The sequence below is a fragment of the Halichondria panicea genome, chromosome 2 (assembly GCF_963675165.1).
Source record: "Halichondria panicea chromosome 2, odHalPani1.1, whole genome shotgun sequence".
Lineage (NCBI taxonomy): Eukaryota > Metazoa > Porifera > Demospongiae > Suberitida > Halichondriidae > Halichondria > Halichondria panicea.
In genome coordinates this window covers 3,136,606-3,160,439 of record NC_087378.1, presented here as the reverse complement: position 1 = coordinate 3,160,439, position 23,834 = coordinate 3,136,606, and the positions used below count along the sequence as shown (strand labels likewise).

At 41.1% G+C, this 23,834-nt stretch overlaps 2 protein-coding genes across 2 annotated transcripts; both read right to left on the bottom strand.

Annotated features, from left to right (window-relative positions):
* Positions 1–240: 240 nt before the first annotated feature.
* On the bottom strand, positions 241–14,152 carry LOC135331228 (uncharacterized). Its single transcript, XM_064526314.1, has 5 exons — positions 13,907–14,152; positions 12,985–13,085; positions 9,703–9,896; positions 3,656–3,898; positions 241–2,521 (listed from the first exon to the last, which is right to left on the bottom strand). The coding sequence occupies exons 1-5, from the start codon at positions 14,006–14,008 to the stop codon at positions 447–449; spliced, it is 2,715 nt and encodes a 904-aa protein (XP_064382384.1). The 5' UTR covers positions 14,009–14,152; the 3' UTR covers positions 241–446.
* A 5,208-nt stretch (positions 14,153–19,360) lies between these two features.
* LOC135332029 (uncharacterized) lies at positions 19,361–22,871 on the bottom strand. The gene is made up of 6 exons (XM_064527335.1): positions 22,815–22,871; positions 21,589–22,143; positions 21,270–21,536; positions 20,459–20,788; positions 20,148–20,349; positions 19,361–20,098 (listed from the first exon to the last, which is right to left on the bottom strand). Exons 1-6 carry the CDS (start codon positions 22,869–22,871, stop codon positions 19,557–19,559), a joined length of 1,953 nt encoding a protein of 650 aa, XP_064383405.1. The 3' UTR covers positions 19,361–19,556.
* Positions 22,872–23,834: the final 963 nt, after the last annotated feature.

The window sequence follows — 23,834 nt, the reverse complement described above, 5'->3', positions numbered from 1 at the left end:
TCTTCTTTAAAAGAGAGGGTCCTTAAAGGGTGGAGGGAGGGCTTTAGGCTGACCATGCACAGCCAATGTGCCCCATGCAGGGGACATGGGATTTGTACCCTGGAGTATCCTGAGAGTTTCAATGGATATTCCTTAGTGTCAGAGCACATCATGGTACAAGTAAATGTGTGTGGAACACTATAGCTGCTGTACCCATAATGGACACTCCCACCATAATTATATAGAACAACAACCTCAAGACAAAGGAATTTAAATCATTATAAGTAAAGCATTGTATCATTATTACCAGGAGCACATTTTTATGTGCTCCTGTTATTACTGATAGTTAATTTTCACAAAACAAACTCCTACATAAAACTCCTTCCTACATAAAACTCCTATATATATATAAATATTAATTATACCTATAATAAATTATATACTTCGGATAAAAAAATATATGTGTGTTATTGTGGATATTCAGCACTGCTTTTGTGGTCATACTTCAGCTGATGCACAGCACTTCTGACATGCCTATTACCTTCGTTATTAATTTGATCATCATCTAGCCATGTGTTAAGTGATTGTCCATCCTCTCCAAAAAAGTTTACTTGATAGCTTTTGTAAATTCGATATAGGTCCCTAGCTACATACAAAGTTTTTTCCACATTTTGTTTGCCAGCTTGCGTATTCAGTACTACAGAGAGCCCAACGAAATCAGTGGACGGGTGCATAATTCGAACTCTATGTTGGGACAGAATAGACATGCAAACAAAAAGCGGGAAACAGTCAGAGACAGGAATGGAGAGAGATGTCTCTCTTGTTACGCGAGGGTTACCTTGTTCACCTACTGAAAATTGCGACACCATCAGACTCATGTCAGAGTTAACTCTAGAGCGATTGTGGTCAGGTACAATATTCTGATCATCACCACATTCGTTTTCGGGGGCAGAAGAGGCTATGGTACCCATTACATCAAAGAATGCTACTGGAGTTATTCGAGACCTTTGTGCCTCAGTGTCACTGGTATAGGCACTATCATCAATTATTATACTTGGGCTTTGATTTCTGCTGGGTTCGCTTGTATTTGACGCTCGGTAGTCAATCGATAAATGTGTTTCGTCAGCCATAGACTCAGTAGTAATTGCTCTTCTAGAGTGAGGAGAATTAGAATGGCTGGCACTACATTGATTTTGGCCTGGAGAATTTTCCTCGCTAGCTGTATGACACACACTAAATAAAAGGCTGTTTGACTCAGTGGACAATACAAAACTTCGCTCAGATGATGTCTTGGGGCTATTAGTGGCACTTCTACTACATTCAATTCCAGATTTTAATGCACTTTTGTGTGAATTTTCACTCGCACTGATTGTATTGCTAGATACACTGCTTAAGTCAGCCATTTCAGTGGGTATTTTTCTCTTTACAGGATTAATAAGGAATTTTCCACTACTGAAGCTATCGTATAGCTCACCTTCAGACCGAGAGTGTGTCGAAAGATGGCTAGGTGAGAGGTTAAGGTGTGCACCTATGGTTTGTTTGCCGGATTCTGTTTTTACAATCACATCTTCGCTATTAAGTGTAATGTTCGGGTCTGTGTGTGATCGTGGTCTAAATTCTTGTGTATTTTTGACATCATCTTCAATGTCAACAGTAACAGTTTGCTGGTAAGTTTCAATAGAGTGCACAGAAGGGTTACTCATTGAGTCCTCACTTGCTTGGTTTGCAGGAGATGTGTCATGTGATGCAGGGACTTGAGGCAACACTGATTGGTTCGGGTCAATTTGGGATTCCACAGAATTGAGTGAGGGATTTTTTGATAGTGATGTTGTATTTACAGTGATAGTACCAGAAGAGGATCGGGGCAAACGCTTGGCAGAGTATGGTGTTAGAGTTTCCCCAAAAACCTGTTGGATCACTTCTTTTGACTGGTTAGTCATAAATTTGGCCGATTCTGAAGTTGACAAACTGGACTGCTGAGGAGGGATACCTTTTATACATATCACACTTGCCCATATTGCTTCAAAAAGTTGAAAAGAATCATCAAAAGAAAATTCCCTCCTGCATTCTATAAGGACCATTCCAAAGAATAATGCAAAGGCGTCCTCTTCGATTCTGTCAGTCAGAAAATGGAAGAGCTCAGGATCTAACACCTCACAAATATGTCTAAGGCGTTCAATCTTAAGGAGAGTGCCTTCACACCAAGTATTGAAGTGACCTTTGATTCTTTCAAGCATAGATGCAAAGCAAATGTATGCATCAGCTTCACGTTTCATCACAAAGAGGAATGGGCTGAGCAAGTCGGTCATTCCCTGAGTGTAGGATACTTCCTCGTGTTCCAGGATGTAGATTGTGATAATGTTCACCAGCTTCTGAACATTAGATTGACTGTGGATATTGGATATTGAGTCTGGACTCAAGCTCTCTGTGGTTGTGATGTCTTTGCTGTAGAAAGCATGACTTGGATCAGTCCGAACTGCATCTCGGTATACTGCCTCAACAAGCTGGTTCATTTTGGCACTCTCTTCTCCTTTCCTTTTTCCTATAATTATATGGGTGGATTAAGGATGCACATGGGTTGATCAAACAGGGATCTCTGGCTTTGAGCACAACAGTTTATGCACCTTGAAACTTATACCACATAGCTAGTTGAAAAATATATTCACATGGTAATATTTTGTTATACTGTTCTAAAAGCTGCTAAAGTAACCACACATGATGCAGCTTTTGTAACCGCCTTTTTTACGACACAAACCATGCATGCCATGATACATGTAATAGTTGTACCATGGATATCTAGGGTGTATTTGATTTGTACCCGAGCTAAATACATACTAAAAAGAGAGGAAGGTTTCAAGCTTACCACCGCTTATGTACCCTAGAATATCCCGAGAGTTTCAATGGATATTCCTTAGTATCAGAGCATATCATGGGTGTTGTAGTAACACTATAATTATAGGTTGTAGTTATTACCAAACATTGTCTTGGAAACAGCCATTGATTGTTTTGGAAACAACCTTAGATTGTACAACCAAGGGTTGTTCGATTTAAACCATGCAGTATACGAGCAACCCAAAGGTTTTTTCCTGAACAACCTTTTTTGAACAGTGCATAACTCGGCAAACGCAGGGTTCTCCCTAAAGCATGTTAGAGTAGCGCTGGGTTAGAGTGGCGCAGCGCCAGTCTGAGGCAGCTATCAGCAGCTAGATCATAATTATATGCTAGCTCTATAGCTATACTAAACTCAGTAACGCATTTGAACGAGATGGGTGTTTATTTGAACAGGTGTTTATTGTTATGTCTACTCCAAACTCTTGCACAGCAGCAGTTATTATGGTCTTTTTGGCTGCTGCCACAGCTTAAATCTGAGTTTCTCCCTCTGTGTCGGTATCTTTCTCTCTACTGTCATCCCATGCTTGCAACTGGTTCCACGTGTTAATTCAGCTCCGCCCACAGTGCCACGCCCCATATATGGGCGATTATTTAAGATGGGCCTTTATACAAAAAAAGAGCTTTACCATGGGCGTTTAATCAAGTAAATACGGTACCCAAATATCCACTGAGATATACAAATGTCAGTGACATTTACAAATACCCATGGACATAAACTATAATATTGTATTCACAGTTTTGAGGCAAACGGCGCACCTCATATATACAAACACCTTAGCTTCACCTTTGAGTGAGTCGTAGACCATTCTCAGTTTTTCTATATATCTCTCTCTCTGTTCTCTTGCCTTCAGTTCCGGGGGAAACACGCCAACTAAATGCATCCACACACCCTTTCTCAATGACTGTTTTACAGAGGTTCTTTTATCAAATATGGTGCAACACAGTTCGAAAATGTCATCAGGAATAAGTCCATCACTTGGAAGGTAAGACGAAATGTCTATGTTCTTGACTTGCCTGCCGAAGAGCCCTATTTGGAGGAAAAAATAAATTTGAGTGCAGGTACTGAAGTTAGGCTAGTCTCTTACTGAATGAAAGGTTGGTACATTATTAAAACTAGACTGCAATCAGGGGCAGGGCAATTGAGCTTACTACGTGGCCAAATCATCGCCAAAGTCATGAAAATCAATGTTTTTGACAAGATGGGTCGCTCTAGCAAAGAAGAGACTAGCCTAACTCCTGTAAGTTAGTACAGATGAAAAGTACACTTTTGTTATTACATGCATGCATGCTCTAGACTAAATAAACTCGAAAATTGTATTCTTGTTTGCCACCAAAAAACAACAAAATGCAGTATTTCTCAGAACTTATACTAGTATAGCCTAGACTTCCGTAGCCTCGATCCCAGGCTGAGCTTTTGCTTTTATAACGGTTAGGCAAACAACTAGGCATGGTATACTAGTTGTCTGTGCATGCGTCAGTCGTTTGTGAGATTCTGACGAATGTATATTCTCGTTTACTTTCAGGACATTTAGTGTACTATCGTGTACTAGAAGTCAGTTCCCATTTAGAATCGATTATCTTAGCTGAAGCTTTTATCATTTCTGAAGCTTAAAAACATTATTCTGAAGACAGAACAGCAAGTAAAGAGGCTATAAAGCTTTGTCAAGCTTGTTCAAGGTCAGATATTTGTGTGTGGTTCTAGTCATCTAGCTCACACTATTCACTTATCCACCATAAGATATTAATTATGGGATGGTACAATTCTACACTCTTATGTATTATCAGCCACACACGTACGAGGCACTTAGCACACTACAAACAAGGGAACATGGTACTGTATTTTTTCGTGTGTGCGTTTCTTCAGTCTGTGTGTGCGTTAAGATGACAGCACGATAGGTCCTTCTGTAAATGCGCATGCGCAGTAGATGGAACTACTCCCACTTCCTGTAACACACCCTTTTATTGTATTATACCTACTGGTCACACATACTGCAAATGTCAAAGATCCACTAGCTAGAAACAATACAGTCAACTATAGGGAGACAAATCAAAAGGAAAACCACGCTAAAGGATGACAACCCTTTAATGTGGTTATCTCTGAAGAAGGACTGGGAATCACTTAACTATATAATAATGGTCAAACTTCTCTTGCAGACTACTTCCAAGCTTCTACAGGGAGTCAAATTTTATTTTCACAAATGTTGCCTAAAAGCAAAGATACGAGTGTCGAGGTTAGCTGTGCACCGACCTCGAGAACAGCTGTGCCCTGATCTCGAGAATATGCCGCTCATGGTATCCAGTGACGCTTTGGAGTTTCACCAAATTGATGGAAAAATACAGTATAGACGATAAGTGAATCTGCAATACTAAGCATATAGTAAGACGCTCCATCCCTCCATGTGCTTCTGTTTGTAATAATGAGTCGAGAGGATTTGTAGTTGTGTCCAACTTGTTGGATCTAGTATATAAATGTTGCTCCGTAGAATGTCTCTACAACATATTTTCTACAACATATTTTTATAATTACCAGTCTGCAGAGTATCAACACTCCATGGACAAAATTTGCTACTCCCTCTTCTGAAATGGCATTCCAATGGGTAAGCAAAACTACATAACTCGAGAGCCAAGTATAATTTTGCATATCCACAAATTAAAATCCAAGAAACATGACTAAAAGCCTATAGAAACTCTTACTTGCACTTCATTGATACTTGAGCAGCTGTAGCAGTCTACGAAGACAGACAGACCCACACACAAACACATTACTGTATATCTCGCTTGAGCATGCACACCAATTAAGGTATAATTATCTGAATACGTATCAAAATGGTCACTTGTGAGTGGCAGAGGTTATGAACTTATCAATTTGTAAAGAGAGACTAGCCTCCTTCGCAGCCTCTCCTTTTTCTGTTCTTTGTCACACGGTCAATAAGATAAAATACGGTGAGAATTGGAGGAACAAAGAAAGAAAGAACGAACCGTTCAAGAAAAAGGAGAGCCTGCCTCGCTAAGTCGCGTGACGGTGGCACAGTGAAAATGAGCGTGAGCTTTCAGTAGATGGGCGGAGCCTGGCAGGCAACAAAGCCACAGGATGCCTACGCATTGCAGACTTTATAATTATGCAAGTCTGGAGATATTATCATAGTCTTAGACGATGGCTTTAAATTAATAGATCTACCTAGCATAGTGAAGTCTGAGACTAAAGGTCTATCTTTGAGGCTTGAGTTATTATTATTATTTTATTGAGCAGTAGTCTAGTCTAGAAACAGTGTATTTGAGAATGACATGACAATGTTGCAAGGTTGTGATCTCATGAGTACTGACAAAGTGAGACTAAACCATACTAATTTGTGTGCATGAGACAGTTTTCACAGGGGCACGAGCACCAATGTCGAATTTTCCCTTAGTTCAATACATGTAATAGATGTTAGATCGATAGGGTCCAGTCAATTCCATAGTCATGCAATCCTATTGTAGTAGTTTTAGAGGTTCTGCTCCTTTTGGAAACTTTCTGGCAGTAGAACCAGCTCTATAGTGGATACGGAAATAATACCTGCAGATAAGCACTCAGGTCTACATTGTCTGCTGTAATTTGAGACACTCGACTAGGTCGAACGTGAGGTTTTGTAAGGCGAGTCTTGTAGTCTGTAGTTCTGCTGTAGTTCTACTGTAATTATCCGAGGATAAAATTGGTTGCCCTTGCTCTTCTAGTTTGGATAGTGTGATTGTGCCAGGGCAATCTATATAGCTTCTTCTTCTTTATTATGACTTGGACTAAAACATTCCTTCTGATAACATGAAGGGATCTGTAGGATTTTTCAATTTTGGCATGTCAGAAGTATTGCTGTGAGTTGTCCAGGATCTGGGATAGGTTCCTTCTTTTCCCAGGTCCTTTTGACAAGGGCTATTATCAGATACAGTAGTACTCCAGCCTTTCATGCTTCATCTTGTAGAGCTAACTTCTACATACTGTTCTGTAGCTTCACACACTGCTTTGCCTCTAGTTCCTGGTAAATACGCTCCAAGTACTGTGTCACAGTGTGTGGGAGGACAGATATTGCGGTTTACTCTTGCCCACGCTCAATTAAATTTGGCTACGTCAGTAGCAGATCACAAGACTTAGCGGGGCAGGCCTTCCTTTTTCTTAGTGGCTTCCTTTTTTCTTTCTTTGCTCCTCCAGTATGGTGACAAATAACAGAAAAAGGAAGGCCTGCGAAGGAGGCAAAAGAGAGACCTTGCTTTTGCAAATTATGAACTTCCTGTCCAAATGACTTGATTTCGATGATTCCCGTCTTTTCCTTGATATCGTAACCAGTAGAACAGAGCTAATAGCAACAACAAACTGGTCAGAGTACAAGTATTGTATGCAACGATTTGCTTGTGGGTTGCTTGCACACGCATTTGCAGGCAATTCGTTGCTTACAACAGTCGAATTACCTGGTGTATGGAGTTCATAACAGTTTCGAGTGCTTGAGCATTGACTGAGACTGTTGCAAATGGATGGCTTTAACTTACAGACAAGTACTGAAGGCTACAGCTATAACGAGTGTTGCAAGCTTACGCTAATGCCTCTCACCATGTTATGCTTTCGCTCAAAAAGTATTAGTGTTATAGTACTTTCTATAATGAATTTTACATTAAAGTTAGCTTATCTATATAAACTCACTGAGAAGAAAAGACTTATTTACATGCATCTATTGTTGTTATCTATTGTATTATGTGGCTTACCAGGACCTCAAGAAAGAAGAAAATTGATTCTTCCAGGATCTGGAGTTCAGTGTATATAATATCTATTGAGAAAGAAAGACTGCATATTGTTGTTATATATGGTAGTGTTTTGTGGCCCTCAGGAAAAGGATGATTTTGCCAGGAGGATCTGGATTCTGGATCTGGATCTTGGATATTATTTTCTCACACGTGGGGAATGAGCGCCACAGGAATAATTAAAGGGTGTGTCCAAAGAGATCAATTTCACAAATGGCTACTAATGCTAGCTGTTTTAACAGATATTTTTTACTCTTGTAGCTAACAAAAAGCTAGCGCTTTAGTGCAAGGCTAACTCATATGTTGAATAGAAAGTTTGTGCGAACAGATGATGCTATGAAAGATTCTGAAGAGACTGCAACAGCCTTCAATGTGAGTCAAACTAGCCATAACTCGAGAAAGAAGCTTTAGTTTGCTAATCCACGAATCAAATTCCAAGAGAACGTGGCTAGAAGCCTATAGAAGCTGTTAGTTTTTGTCGCATTGCAACCGTGAGCAGTTACAGCTGGAACAGACAGACACACACACACACACACACACACACACACACACACACACACACACACACACACACAGTCAGCTTTACCGTATCCCTCGTGCGGCTACGCCTCGAGGCATAACTAGCCTAACAAACTTATACTGAACCTATAGGAAAACTATAAAAAGTAATGTTGGCTGTTTACTGTAAAATGCAAAGTTAGTTACTGGCATTGAAAGTACAGACGACTTATAAATCGTTATATTCATGCATGCTACACAGAGTATAGTACTTTGACCAGAGGAGCACTCCGTGTCCGTTTTAGTGACAATCAGATGTGCTGGGGACAGTTGCTCGGGTATGGAATGCAGGCTTGTGACTAATTCGATTGTTATTTCTTTTACACAGGTACAATCGTCACTGTTTCCCATCATAGAGGGTCCACCCTCGCCACTACAATAAAGTCAGTAGCCCTTACCACTGCACCAAAGTCCGTAGCCCCCATAAAAGAGTCTGGATTGCGTTACAATCTCATCTACATCCACTAGGCTAGACATCATGTATAACAATATTAAGGTTTTGTCTAAGATTTAGACATACAATACAGCATTCATGCCATTGAAACTTCAGATAGCAGTTCTTCCTTTCAAGCTGCTAGAAATGTAACTCGTAGAAGTTAGAAAGAGACATGTACCTCAGGGTGTGTAGCCCTGTATTGAGATGGTATACATGTAGAAATGTGTAAACCTTGGCTTATTCTTTGACTAGTGACCATCTTGCGATAAGAAAAGCACCTGTGGGTTTTGAGCTGAACTGTTGCTTCATTGGTCAAACTTCCAAAACCAGTTTCAATTTCATTAATGTTACTTTTTTGCCTTCTGATTATCAATGATTGATTGTTTGTGACTGTCATAACAAAGCCCCCATTTCACCATGTGCTTTCTTTTAGCTAAAAAGCTAAGCAGATGCTTCGTGAACTGATCTAGTGTAAAACTAAGCTAGGTAAGTACAGTGTATATGTAGCTACTAGGACTAAGGTGACTAGATCTACTGCTGGGATCACAATCTATGGATACATGACAATCTGTATTTAGCCCAACACTAGCTCAAGCTTCTTACAGTAGGTGTAGTATAGATTCCTCTGAGGCTCTGCAACGTTGCAACACCGTACTACCGCATGCGAAAAACGATATGGTAAACCACACCCGTACTTCCGCATGCAAAAACCGGTACGGTTGGTTTACGCTCGTACACGTACACGCACACGTACACGCATGCACACGCACAGTACGGAAACGATATACTGATCTACGCAAACGGAACAGAAACTTTAATTTGGCCTCTATCTACTGTAAGAAAAACTAGCCATAACTCGAGAACGAAGCATTATTTTGTAAATCCACAAATTGAAAACGTTAGTAGAAGCCTATAAAAGCTCTTATTTGGCTTCATTTGATTAGTGAGCAACTGTAGCAGTCTACACACACACATACACAAGCCACACTACCGTATTCCTCGCTTGCAACACGAGGATTCACATGCTATGTACATGAAACACTAACTATAAGTCGTAGGTACATTTTACTTACATTCATGACAAGATCTTCTGTGTGTAATCACTAGCGACCGTTGTTCATTTATCAAAATCTTGAGACGAGAGTGTGGGTACTTTTGCAAGATGATTTTCCATATCTCTTCACATACCAGCGGCACGATAATGGGTTTCCTTCCCACAGATAACTCACACACAGCCTGTAGTAGTAAATTTCTTCCAAGGCCACTACTGCAGGTACACAGAATGTAGATCACAAGCTAATTTCAACCAACAATATAACAAAACGCAAAACAGATCCTATAGATATAATAACTAGAAGACTGAAGTGCTAACCCTCGGTTGTTGACATGATCAGAATACATAGATCTATAAAAACCAGGAGTATTAAAAAAGCAACAACCTACATGTACTTTTAATAGAGACCGGTAAAGGATTACTTCAAAAACTTGAACTTGTACGTTGGCAGCTAGCTAACTAAACGCGGCCTTTATTCGAGGTAGACTACGTTTTACAGCTGCTGAAGTGATCCCGTACCAGGAACAATGGAAAAAGGTCACTAGAGTAGAAAGCTAGAATTGTGACTGGTTTGTAGTCTCGGGAGGCTAGTCCAACTAATATAAAACTCTCTATAATTATGCACTGCATTAAATCACTCCTCTGGTTTCTTTATAATCATGTCACCCAGCCGAGTTTTGGTACTTTAGTGCTTTAGTTACCCCGTGCATGGGCAGCAGAGTAGAATGATTGGTGTGTGTGTCGGTTTGTATGTACAGTAGACTCTCGCTATTCCGGCTCCCTGAAGTACGGCCACCTCGATATACCGGCCATTTGGCTTGGCACGGAATGCTAGCTATATGTTTACTGCACAAAAGTCACCCTGAAGTACGGCCACTCGTACTTCCGGTTACCGGCCAGTGCTGGCTGTCCTAAACAAGGTTTTCAATGTAATTTTATACATGTATTACGGCCGGATATGACGTTTTGGGTGTGGTTTAGCAAATAAAAATTGAATTACACTTAAATAGAGAACAAAAATGATTCATTATCCTACATTATCCTCGAGACAAGAACCGCAAAAGTAGTCATTAGATTCGAGGTAAGGTCGTTTTTAAGCGGCGGCGATTTCCTGAGCTACAGCCACCTCACTATTCCAGCCAAGCTGCACGGTCCCAAGGGTGACCGGATTAACGAGAGTCTACTGTATAGACAAAAATGAGCTGTTTGAGCAAACTAGACACTTTCATGGACTGCTTTACTTTAAGGTGACATATTTTCACAGGTAGATGCGTTTTCACTGTTTAGCTCATTTTGCTGGTATTATTCCTCTCAAAAATTAATGTTATCAGGAGTACATTAAGAGGGTATCCAACTATCGCATCTTAAGTGGGTGGTGTAGGTGTGGTAGTTAATTAGTTAAAAATTATATCAGCATACACTCCAGCCCACATTTAATTTTATTCATGGTTAACAGTTACACAACTACAAGTGTCACATGTACAGTGCTTTCAAGTACCGTATAGTGCGAAATTTTGAGGAACTTATATTTCGTGGAATGGCCTCTAAAAGCATTTCGTTGCACAATGTTCGCGGAATGACTGCTTACCGGAAGCCACGTCTTTAAATCTTGCACGTTATAGCAGGTAAAGAACGATTTTTCGTGGACTTAATTTTCGTGTAGGATTGCTAACCCACAAAATCCACAAAAATTAAGCCCCTCGAAAATTTCGCGCCATACGGTAGGCTGAAGATCATTCAAAGTTGAATGTTGACATGAGTACTCCAATAACAAGCCACTAAACCACAAAGCTGAGTCTAGATCTATGTAGGTGGCTGTCGGCATCGGCACAGCTTTGTGGTTTAGTGGCTTGTTATCGTGAGTACTCATTTCAACATTCAACTTGGAATGTATTCAACCTACTTGAAAAGCACTGTAGTGATGGATTCAGTTAGCCTCTACACTAGCCTCGAGACCAGGCCGATTAAAATACGGCCTGGTCTCTATTGCATGGGTGATAGTGCACATGCGCGAACTGAGTTACCCAGAATCTGGGTAACTCGTTATACTTTAGTGTCATAAACTAGTTTGTTTACTAGTTTCTTTTCGTATTAATTTTAACAAATACTTGTTTCCTGTGAAGCTGTGGCTTATGCTCTCTATTGCGTTGTCAAGAAAACTTGCTGGCTAGCTGTGGCCCTCTATGGTGTTGTCGAGAAGGCTTGCACACTAGTCTGAAGCCAGAAGAAGCTCTCATTTGTACAGAAACCAAGTTCAAAACATCACGACCATCCAACCATCACAGAGGTAGATGAGAGCCTCTTCTGGTTTCAGACTAGTGTGCAAGCCTTCTCGACAACACCATAGACTAAGAGTGCCACAGCTAGCTAGCTAGGCTATAAAGCCATAGCATATAGTACGTGGGCGTGTATGGACCACACCTACACATGCAATAGATACCAGGCCGTATTTTAATGGGCCAGGATTCAAGGCTACCTCTACACAGGCTCTCCTTTTTCTTTTTTTTGGCTTTATCACTGCGACCATATGTAAGACCCATAAAGAGATGGTCAGGATACCTAAACCATTGAATGTGATAAGTCTAGGACCTTAGCTGTACAAGATTACTGTTTTATTACTCTAACCGATTACCCACTATAACAATTGTAAAATTAATGTGTTAGGCACTGATTTTTTTAGGTACGACAGGCGCGGTGCAGCAGACCTTAACTAGCATAAACTCAAAAAATCAATGCCTAACACATTTACTACTAAAAAAATTCTGTGTATCTCAGAACCTACCAGTAGCCTGCACTTTCGCTGGAGCTCAAAAGGTGTGCAAGGTAATGTAGTACTTCCACAACAAATTTCAGATCTTAACTCAAACAAGATAGTTTCATGCCTAACAATGTACACATATTCTAGCAGCCATTTTGGAATGATAATGTCATATGATGTAAGGTTGTGGTCCAATGGAGCCAATAGTTGAACTTTCAGTACCTGCACTTTCAATACCTGCACTCTAATTTGATTTAAACTCCTCGAAAATATCGCACTATACGGTACTGTGAATCAATGTTGTTTTGTTCTTGCAGGGTGTCATACAGGGGGGAAAGGGGGGATATCCCCCCCCCCTAAAATGTGCATTCAGGTACTAGTTGTATGACTAGCCACACACTAACAGGGTATTGAAAAACAGTTCACGCTTTTTTAATGTTCTGGTTACTTTTCAAAAGCAGCCCCCTTCTTTACCTGACACACTTTGCTGTCTGATGGAGTTCGGCGACTTACTCTATCAAAAAAAGAATTACTTGCACTTACGGCAGTAGCAGCTGTGGCTCAAGGTGCTCAGTGATATCCCTCAGTCTAGCGGGACTCCTATAGAGGGTGAGACTGCGAACTTGTTGCTTTTGTAACCAAAACTATAAGGTAGGAACAATCATAGATATAATTATAGAGTAATACAAGACCTACACGTCAACGTTGTAGTTGTGTTACTGATTGTATGCTGACTAGTACTGTATTTGTTCTAAATAAGGCGCCGTTTTTAATAATTACGTTTTCGAGGCTACATTGTAAGTGTATGCAAAACACCAATTTACATGTACCGTACTTAACCGTCGAACCGCCCATATTATGTTTTGATAACTACATTTAGGGGTGGGTGGATATTTGATATGTGGCTACTGAATGTGCAAGCGCCAACACTGCCTGCCTTTGTTGACAGGTGTGTTGTTCTTGCAAATCTCTCTGCTTCTTGTTTTTTGGTTCCTAACCACGCCCAGATACACGCCCAGATACAATCAACACCAGGCCTAGTTGTCGGCCTAGCTAGAAACAACTTGGCCTGGAATCGAGGCTAGTGGCACTGCTGTTTACAAATAAAGTGGGTGGATCAAGGCGTGGTTTATCTATTCGATTATCCGGCACATTCACTTATCCGGCCTGCTTCTGGAACCAAGGTGTCCAGATAATCGAGGTTCTACTGTATAATTATATGGTCACACACACAACACAGCTAGCCAGCTAGCTATAAGGCCAGGAGGGACTTGTGGCTAGGGTGTCCATGTCGCATATTTAGAGGGTCGCTTTAAATCGAATAAGTATGGTATCTATTAATGTCACAGATTAAGTAAACGACTTATCTCAGCCCCTTCGACAAAAAACAATGCTATAATGACTACCCGGATAATCCGACTACCCTGGGTAATAAATCTACAGTACAGACACATTATTTTCTTACTTTCTTGTTAAAGTGGATGTCGAAGACAAGAGTCAGCTTTCCACTAACAGCTGGGCTGTTTGGCTGGTTACTAGCTATAACATCAGGTACAATAGTAGCCATTGCCTCACGGGGAAACAGAAAATTAATAATACAGACCTTTGCAGAGTTCAATGTCTTGAGCGGAAGTGCCTGTCACGTGAACATTACGTAACAAGATTGAATTCTGGCTCATTCCTAACCAATTTTTCTCCAATACAGGGATTTGAGGAGTTCTTGCAACTGTAATGTCGAGAGCGGAAGTACCTGTCACGTGAACAGTTACGTAATTATGGCTCATTTCAAACCAATTTTTCTCCAATAAAGCCTTTAGGCCTGTTTATTTTGGGAAAAAATCGACCTATACAGGAGGCTTTGCTCTGCATATAATTATCTGCAAGCCTTTGCACCACAGCTAAAGCTATCCTTGAGCCCAATCGTGAGCTACTACTATTACTCTGTCACACAAACTGTGTATCCAGCTGGAACTAGCCTAAGAGAGATTTTACTGAGACTAGTGATACACTTTCAACAGCTTACGGGCAGGCTGGGGCAAGTAGTAGCTCACAAAATGATTAGAATCTCAAGGATAGATTCAGCTGACAACCCGCTGTGGTGCAAAGCCTTTACCAAAGGCTCTTTAGCTTTCTGATGTAAGTCGATGTTTTCCCAGTTTAACAAAAATGAATAGGCTCTTATTGGAGAAAAATTGGTTTGGAATGAGCCAAAATTCAATCTTGTTACCAAGGTTCACGTGACAGGTACTTCCGCTCTCGACATTACAGTTGCAAGAACTCCTCAAATCCCTGTAGAGCCTATTTAATTTTGGGGTGGTGCCGTTGTATAGGATATACCACACCTAAGAGGAGGATATGCACCCATATATCCTCCGCTACCGTGGTTACTCCGAGGCGGAGCCGAGGGGTATGTAACCACGGTAGCGGAGGGTTGTTATAAAACAGGGAATGAGAAATGAGGAAATGAGAAATAAGAAATGAGGAAATGAGGAAATAAGAAATAGGAAATGAGGAAATGAAGAAATAAGAAATAGTATACAGGGTTTTGCAGAATCTTTGCAATATCCACAAAAAAGCGTTTTGCGTTGAGCGTTCCTTATAAGGTTATCTGTGGTCAACCATAAAGTTGTAGATCTTAGTCAGCATGTCAACAATGCACTATTCTACAAACAGTTGATGGATCAACTTGAAGATTCTCAGCAACACTTTGATAAGACAGTCCAAGCAGCTCTGTCTGATGCACTATTCTCCACCTTATATCCCCTTGGTCAGCTTTTTTCACAAGAAAAAGCCATTTTGTTTTTGAATTTTGCTTCTCAATCAGACTTGGCATTTCACAATGTGTATATGACACCACAATGTGTAAACATTAGATATCCATATAAGGAATGCTCTACACCCTCTATTTCAAAGACTCTGCAAAACCCTGTATTTTATGGTTACGATCATCACCGTGGCATTAATTTTCATCACAATAATTATGACATTGTTATAACAATAATTATTATATATATAATTATTATATATATAATATATATTATATATATATATATTATATAGATGCACAAAAGTAATGACTGATATCAGCCAAGAAGCTAGTAGCTAGGTGACTAAGTTTATAATTATAGTGGCACCTCCACACAGTACAGGTTGTCGGACACATTGTAAGAATTAAATTTTACCATCGCTTCAGATGGCACAGTGAGCTTTCTTTATTAAAGGTAGCATCAGCTTTCACTAGGCATTGCTTGTGAGAATGGTAATGGGAATTGCTTTCTTCACCCTGTAGCGAGATTGGATATGATACCAGTACAGTGTACTAATGTCATTACTTCCTGCAGCTTTACGACCGGACTGGCAGATCATTAGAATTTGCTTGGTTTGACAAACAGTTTTGGAGGTTTCTTTGCTGTTACTTACATGTAGATGTTGACATTGAGTTCAGTCAATTGACTATCACTTGCCCACCGGATTGTGAAATCAGTGAATGTATTGCCAGTATAGTCACGCATAGGTAAATTGTTTGAGACTGTGGGACTGTAGGACAGTACATGTAAGTACCGTTACGTAGGTAGATCTGATGTCTGAACCATGCCAGTCGTACATGGCACATAAGTAGATAGAGGTAGAGTGTCACACCGTGTACCAGAGGAACATAAGTTCTGTATGGTGGCAGAGCACCAGGAGACTTGTCACCAGGAGGTACGTACCTGTAGCTCAGTAGATGTTAGCTTCGTCTTCAGACTTGCTCTGCCCATAGATATGCTCTGCCTAACAGCTCATTTCTCGTTCTCATTTCTTCATTTCCTCATTTCCTATTTCTTATTTCCTCATTTCCTCATTTCTCATTCCCTGTTTTATAACAACCCGGTAGCGGAGGATATATAGGGTGCATATCCTCCGAGTAGGTGTGGCATATCTGACTTATACCACGTGACCGTAGCACTATAAAAGGACCTCCCCCTAGCAACAATTCAATCGCGATGCAGACTGCAAAAAAGAACAAGACTATGGTCTATGCCGGATTTTGCAGTCGTCAAAGAGCTAGTTGAGCAACATGTTGACTCCTACAGATGCTCAAGAGCTTCCTTGGTCCAAGCTTTGACCATTCGACGTCCCCTACTGGAGTTGCAAGCTCTCCTTGGATAAAATGTATCTAAACCGCGCCCATGGACCCATGGAAGCTTAGCCATCTTGTTGGAGAGCACCTTCCTTGTTTCTGCCGTCGCTTTGAGTCTTAGTACTGTCAAGCATGGCTCTTTTCTCTTTGCTTACTTTCTTGAACAAATGAAAAAACTAAAAAACAACTTGAAAAACTGTGCATGCCTGGGACTGTATGCTAATATTCTATATATCCTACAGCTGTTGACCAATGAGATCAATTAGTGGTGACGTAAGTGTGGTATAAGTGTCAAAATCCAAAAACGAATTTGCTGTGTTAGGAGGAGGCGGTGTTTACTTGGTGGCGGCGGCTTAACCTCGAGGGAATGAAATATCATCTATATCAAACAAATTCTTTACTACAATTTTAATAGGGCAAGTGGAGTGCATGCCACCAGACAGTGAGGCTCTCCTCCCTCCAGCAAAGAGCTAGGGATATAATAGGATAATTGCTAGAGTTACATTTTCTGCATAGGTTGATGGTGTACACAGGGAGACTGCATGTCAACAAGCAAAGGCAGTCGCAGTCCTTCAAAGCGTCCTTCAACGCGACCTGAGAAAAAATGAATGTTACTGAAAGGGTGATGATGCCTCAGTGTAGGCAATGAAGCTATACATGCAGTGCCATTATTAATGAATACACTGTACATTATAATTTACAACATTTTAGATGGATTCATCGGCCCTGGCGGATAATGCTTACTTCTTTTTATTTTACTTTATTCTCTCGTTATTCCCCTATTTTGCTACACACAAGTTGTACTAGATTTAAAAGTAAGCAAACATAACCGTAAGCATTATTTTGCAAACCCAACTAATTGCAATTCAAGAAATAATTATGATTAGCAGCCTACAATAATTATACAGAAACTCTTCGAGCTTCATTTATCATCGAGCAGCTGTAACAGTCGATCTACACATACACAGACAAATTACCGTATACCTTGCACATGCCCAACTGAGGCATAATGACTGTATATATGAACGAACAAACTGCAAATAGATATTATACAAAGGTCTTTCCCTACAGACTTTCAACTCTCCTCTTCGTTACTTTATCCATGAAAAATGAACAACAAAATTAATATTAAAAAGCGAAAAAGCGTTCGCAGGTTGATGAAGTCACATTATTTTATACTAGACTACTACTTTTACTATAGACCTATGGACTACTTACTTGAGTTATTTATGTCCACATCTTCAACAACAGCATCAGTTTGTCAGATCCTCATGTTGGGCCAATGCATCTCTGGCAGCAAGATAACGCTTAGCACTGTCAATTATACCTACAAAGACTTGCTTGGTATCTTCAGTCTCGAACTTTAGCTCCTGTGGAACCCCCAGTTGGCTTCTTTTGAGGTTGAGAACAGACTTCTTGAAATAAACTTTTGACAGCCATTTTTTGTTTTTAGTTTGTGTCTACTATCTCGTGAGAGAGCGGAAGAAGGCGTATCAAAAGAAGAATGTAAAAATGTAAAGAATGTGCATTATAACTGTCAAGGGCGTCTTTTTGCAAGACTAGAATATTCATTGTTGCCATTTTGTCATTTTTTGGTTGCTTCCGGTCGGAGCTGCCCACGGCACGCCCTTTTATAGTCAGCATGCTCGTCCTCCAGGGTGTGGCGGCGAGTGTCAGTGAGAAACAGAGGGTTGCTCCTGTGCTAGCTAGCCATGAGCAGCCTGATATCAGGTCAGCGCTAGAGCAACTGTCTGGACTGGTCTTGACCACTCCACAATCCAAAAAAAAAAAAAAAAAAAAAAACAATCCCTCCCAGTATGGAACACCAAATCCGCCAACATTTTTGCAATGTAATTCACATGAATAAATCGATTATTAGAATGTACACAAGAACATTTGAACGTTTGTCAGATCGATTACTAGAACGTTTCTGGAAACGATTATCAGGACGTGTGTACACAGACAGAACGATTATCAGAACGTACACAACAACTAGCCTCGTTCCCAGGCCTTACTTTTTCTTACTGTTGTCACTGTTCATCCATAAACATAAAAAAGACATAGTGAGGCAGCAAAGAAAGAAATGGGCGTACAGTTAAGAAAAAGTAAGGCCTGGTTTGGGAAATCGCGTGATCCGTAAGGATTTTTATGAACGTGGGCGATATGTAGCCCACAATCGTGACGTAAGGTATTCTCCCACGCATTCAGAGTAAGACTGTACTGTACTGTACTGCACTGAGACAACCACCAAGCTGTGCTGCAAGTCAGATCAGAGAACCAGCGTGGCCAGCTCTGGTGGCAGTAGCTACCTGCTATATGATAATGATGACTAAGCTATTCTACTATAGCATGTAGAAAGACACAAGAAAAGGTAATAGTGATAGAATCTAAACACACAATCTAGACTAGTAGATCATCTAGCTAAGCCTAAGGTATAGCTAGCTCTATAGTGCTTGCAAACTTCCAGTTCCAAGTCCATGTCCAGCTTGCTGCAGGCAAAGTTTTATTAGTCGTAGACCTCTGCGTGGGCAGTCCAACATCTCTAGCTCAGTATGCCCACGCTCATTTTCACCCTTCTACCACCCTTCTACCCTCACGCGACTTCCCGATACAGGTCCTTTTTCCTAACTCTACGTCTATTTCTTTCTTTATTCCTCCAATTAATACCGTTGTCACAGGACACGGCCTCCCCCAGGACAGGATCTCAGGGGGGGTTCTGTCCTTAGGATAAATCCTCCCCCCCCCGGAGTTTCTGTCCTAGGACAAAAGCTCCTACCCCAGGACCAGAGCTCCCCCATTCTGCGGTGCAGGTGAAAGTCAGTCCACAGGTAATCTGAGAGGACTAAGCTAGTCTAGGCTACAAAGTAAACAGCCATAGACAAAGCCTAACTAGATGCAATAGATGCTGTATCTATTATGTTATAGATCTCAATACTCAATATATACAACAATGCAAGAGAAAGAAGCACAATAAATATAACCAAAAGTGCACAAATCATAAAGTGATGCAACCAGAACAAAACCAATTACCTACTGGTTCTTTGCGAATTTTGGCACAGCGATAGTGATACCACTCACTACATTTGTCACACATGACCATATCCTCAAAAGAGTCCGGTCTCTTGCACATGCAGTATATTGTAATGGCAATGGTTTGTGGTGTTGGTCTTTTTGGCATCGCTTTCTTTGTGCGAGGGAACCGTGAGAGTTTGCCCTTCTCAAAGCACTTAATGAGATGTGCTCTCATTTTGGCCTCATCAAACACTAGAGAATCCACATTATTGTTCATAGCAGCGTGATATGCAGCAGCAATGCTAAATAGTCCGCAGTTGTTAGCACCCTCTTGCTGCTGGGGAGCCACCACAGAAATCAACAGCCCATTGCATTGAATTAATGGGCTATACACTTGTGCTATCTGGAGCTCAGTACTTGGGGAAAGCGTTCCATTGAAGCAGCTGTCGTACAAATACAGTTCACCCTTAAACAGAGAAGTGGCAATCCAGTGCTGTTGTTCTTCAACAAAGAAGATTTGCACAGCTGCACGTGTACAAGTAAAATTATCATAATTACATAAACGTTGTCTTACCTGGGCCTTGATTATTGGAAACTGGTGGAAATGCCTTTAATTGGGCCAAGAGAGTATTATAGCAGCCTTCAAACTTAAGGAATTGCATCGATAATAACTGGTGGGCTGCACGCATATGCTTGTCGGAGAGCATACCACCTATTGCACTCAACACTTGTTTGTCAAAGAGGTTTAGATCTAGGGTCTTCAGCCACATCGTTCCCTATAATCATATACACAGAAGTCTAAGAATTGTACAAGATATATACACAGCTTATACCAGAATATTCTACCAAGAAAATAGACATGTTATGATAATTATATATTATTACCTGACTCTTTTGTTTCTTCCTAGGAGGTGACTTGCAAGGATCTTTTGTGTCAAGAGGACGCTTATCACGCTTATCTTGCTTTTGAGAGGGTAGGTCAGGCTTTTGAGAGGGTAGGTCAGGTTTTTGAGAGGGTACATCAGGTTTTTGAGAGGGTACATCAGGCTTTTGAGAGGGTACATCAGGCTTTTGAGAGGGTATATCAGGCTTTTGAGAGGGTAGGTCAGGCCTTTGAGAGGGTAGGTCAGGCTTTTGAGAGGGTGCATCAGGCTTTTGAGAGGGTAGGTCAGGCTTTTGAGAGGGTAGGTCAGGCTTTTGAGAGGGTGCATCAGGCTTTTGAGAGGGTAGGTCAGGATTTTAAGAGGGTACGTCAGGCATTCGTTTATCATTAGGTGATTTGACTGGAGAAGAGTGGTTGTCTTCAGAGCCAGGAAGAGTGTTTTCTTCATCGTTGGTTTCTGTAAAATGTTTTAAGCATAATTATATAGCAAGGAACACGACAGAAGGAGGTTATTGCTAGCCACACTTTACCTGGAGAGTAGTATTCCTTTAGCAGTACCCCATTGTAACACTTCTTCAATACTTTGCCGCTCCCAGACTGCAACTCGTATATACCCTTGTCAAGGATCTTATGGACAATATATGAACCTTTCCAGGTGCAGTCCATTTTCCCTCCCATTCAATGAGAATTGGCCATATTCTTTAGCATGACACTGCTGCCAACTGGATAACTCTACGACAAAAATGGCAAAAAAATAAGCTAAAGTTTGCTATATAAAATAATACCTTCAAAGAGTTATGCTTGTTGTCATACTGCTGCTTCTGTTTTTGCTGTGCAGCATGCAGCAATGTTCTCCTTGGCATTGAGGTGACAGCGGTCACGAATTTCCATCAACCTTCGGAGAATTCCATCCATGTCTTCTCCGTCTTCTTCATCTTCAGTCTCCTCTCCACTCAATTGGTCAGCAGCTCCTCTATTTTCTATAGCATCGGCACCATCTCGTTGATCCATATCAAAAGTAACAGCTTTCCACGGGTGGCGATTGAACATTAGGAAAAAGGGTGTGTACTTTGATGACGCCTACAATCAAAAAATAATATATGCATGCATGATATAATAATTAAAATTTTACCTGTTTTGATATGCGATAGGCATAAAGAGCAGCAGAGAGATGCTGATCCCAGTCATCAGTACTAGAATCGATTACCTTCTTGAGAGTGTTCACTAGAGTCTGGTTGAAGCGTTCATCAAGGCCATTTGTTTGTGGGTGGTAAGCACTTGATACGCAGTGCTGTATGTCAGTCAACTGAAAAAGTCGGGTGTTGATTTTGTTGACAAACTCTCTTCCTTGGTCTGATTGAATCACTTTTGGCCACCCATGCCTGCAAAATGTGTCAAACAGAAATTTTGCTACACCTTCTGCTGATTTTGATGGGAGTGGGGCAGCCTCAGGCCACTTAGAGAAATAGTCTGAGAGGGTGATAATGTACTTGTTTCCAGAGCTTGTTTCAGGTAGAGGTCCTACCAAGTCAATACCAACTCTGTACCAGACCTTTGTCACAGGGATGGGGTGTAGTTCTGCTCTGGGTTTCTGCAGTTGGTGATTCGTTCGTTGGCATTTGTCGCAGTGCTTGCAGAGCTGTATGACGTCAGCATGTAGGCCTTTCCAGTAGAAATCCTGAGCAACCTACATGCATGAAACAGATATAATTATACCACACTTACGTCACCACAAATTGATCTCATTGGTCAACAGCTGTAGGATATATAGAATATTAGCATACAGCCCCAGGCATGCACAGTTATTCAAGTTGTTTTTTAGTTTTTTCATTTGTTCAAGAAAGTAAGCAAAGAGAAAAGAGCCATGCTTGACGGTACTAAGACTCAAAGCGACGGCAGAAACAAGGAAGGTGCTCTCCAACAAGATGGCTAAGCTTCCATGGGTCCATGGGCGCGGTTTAGATCCAAGAAGAGCTTGCAACTCCAGTAAGGGACGTCGAATGGTCAACGCTTGGACCAAGGAAGCTCTTGAGCATCTGTAGGAGTCAACATGTTGCTCAACTAGCTCTTTGACGGCTGCAAAATCCGGCATAGTCTTGTTCTTTTTTGCAATCTGCATCGTGATTGAATTGTTGCTAGGGGGAGGGTCCTTTTATAGTGCTGCGGTCACGTGGTATAAGTCAGATATGCCACACCTACTCGGAGGATATGCACCCTATATATCCTCCGCTACCGTGGTTACATACCCCTCGGCTCCGCCTCGGAGTAACCACGGTAGCGGAGGATATATGGGTGCATATCCTCCTCTTAGGTGTGCATGGTATATCCTATACTTATACTTTATGATGATAAATATACCTTTTCATAGGTCTTGTCTCTCCCAAAATGCATCCCATCCAGTCCATCGTGGCACATGTTTAGTATCCTGCTTTTCTCCTCTTGCTTCACCACAACTCTTCTCATTCTATGCATGCCAGTGCTGTCCTTCTCAGGCAGGTATAAGCATTGTTGCTGCAGAGCATATCTTTGAGCTTTGTCTCTTATACTTATCTTGTCATTAGTGGAAAGCCCGTCTCTGTATTTCTTTTCTGGCCAGCATTGCTGGCAGCAGTCTTGTACACCAGTATGTCCTCATACTCTTGTTGAGTAGCCATTCTGATTGCTAACAGTCTATACATTTCACATGCACGCGCACACTTATTAGGCCACTCTAAGTGACACTCTGGTTTCTGGTCCTGAAGTTTTTCTAATTGCATGCGGGCGGGCGGCTTTTCTCATTATGTCATTATCAATTTCACCTCATTATTTTGCAAATGAATATCATTATCACACTATTTTGTACCACATGGACCATTCTGCGCATGCGTAGTAGAAATAATGAGATAGAAATCCAATAATGAGATAGAAATCCAAGAATAAAATCTGATGCGGGCGGTGGACCAGAAACCAGAGTATCACTTGGAGTGGCCTTATACTAAAGCCTTGACAGTGCACACACAGAACATGCATGCAGAGTGAGACATACATTACTGTCATAGGAACAAAGACGAGCAGGGCCTCTTCACAACACAAGTAAACCATAGATCCTTGCTCTACGTACATAGGGCTGAGATAGAGGTAATAAAACACACATGGAAAAAAGAAGCTGACTACCATGCATCCTCCACAATTTCTTGCTCTTTGATTTGCAGTTTATTCTCAACTTTGCCAGGAAAAGTTCTTGATAACAAAGTGCATGGGCTGCGGCTGCTGCTTGTATTCTCAGTAGTATATGCTCAGCCTATATGAATGCATGCATGCATGTGCTGTGTATACAATGGCTATGTGCTGCCACACTGTAACGCAGGCCTTATTTTGCACATAATTATGGCTGCCTTA

Bases quoted from the DNA above. Each gene is read 5' to 3' on its own strand.
- LOC135331228 (XM_064526314.1), bottom strand. From the start codon at position 14,008: ATGGCTACTATTGTACCTGATGTTATAGCTAGTAACCAGCCAAACAGC. The intron at 13,086-13,906 runs GTAAGAAAATAA...CCTACCTTATAG, and splicing joins ACATCCACTTTAACAAGAAA to TTTTGGTTACAAAAGCAACA. The intron at 3,899-9,702 runs GTAAGTAAAATG...TCCTCCAAATAG, and splicing joins CAGAAGATCTTGTCATGAAT to GGCTCTTCGGCAGGCAAGTC.
- LOC135332029 (XM_064527335.1), bottom strand. From the start codon at position 22,871: ATGTGCCACGATGGACTGGATGGGATGCATTTTGGGAGAGACAAGACC. The intron at 21,537-21,588 runs GTAAAATTTTAA...TTTTGATTGTAG, and splicing joins CCTATCGCATATCAAAACAG to GCGTCATCAAAGTACACACC. The intron at 20,350-20,458 runs GTAATAATATAT...ATATGATTATAG, and splicing joins GGAAGAAACAAAAGAGTCAG to GGAACGATGTGGCTGAAGAC.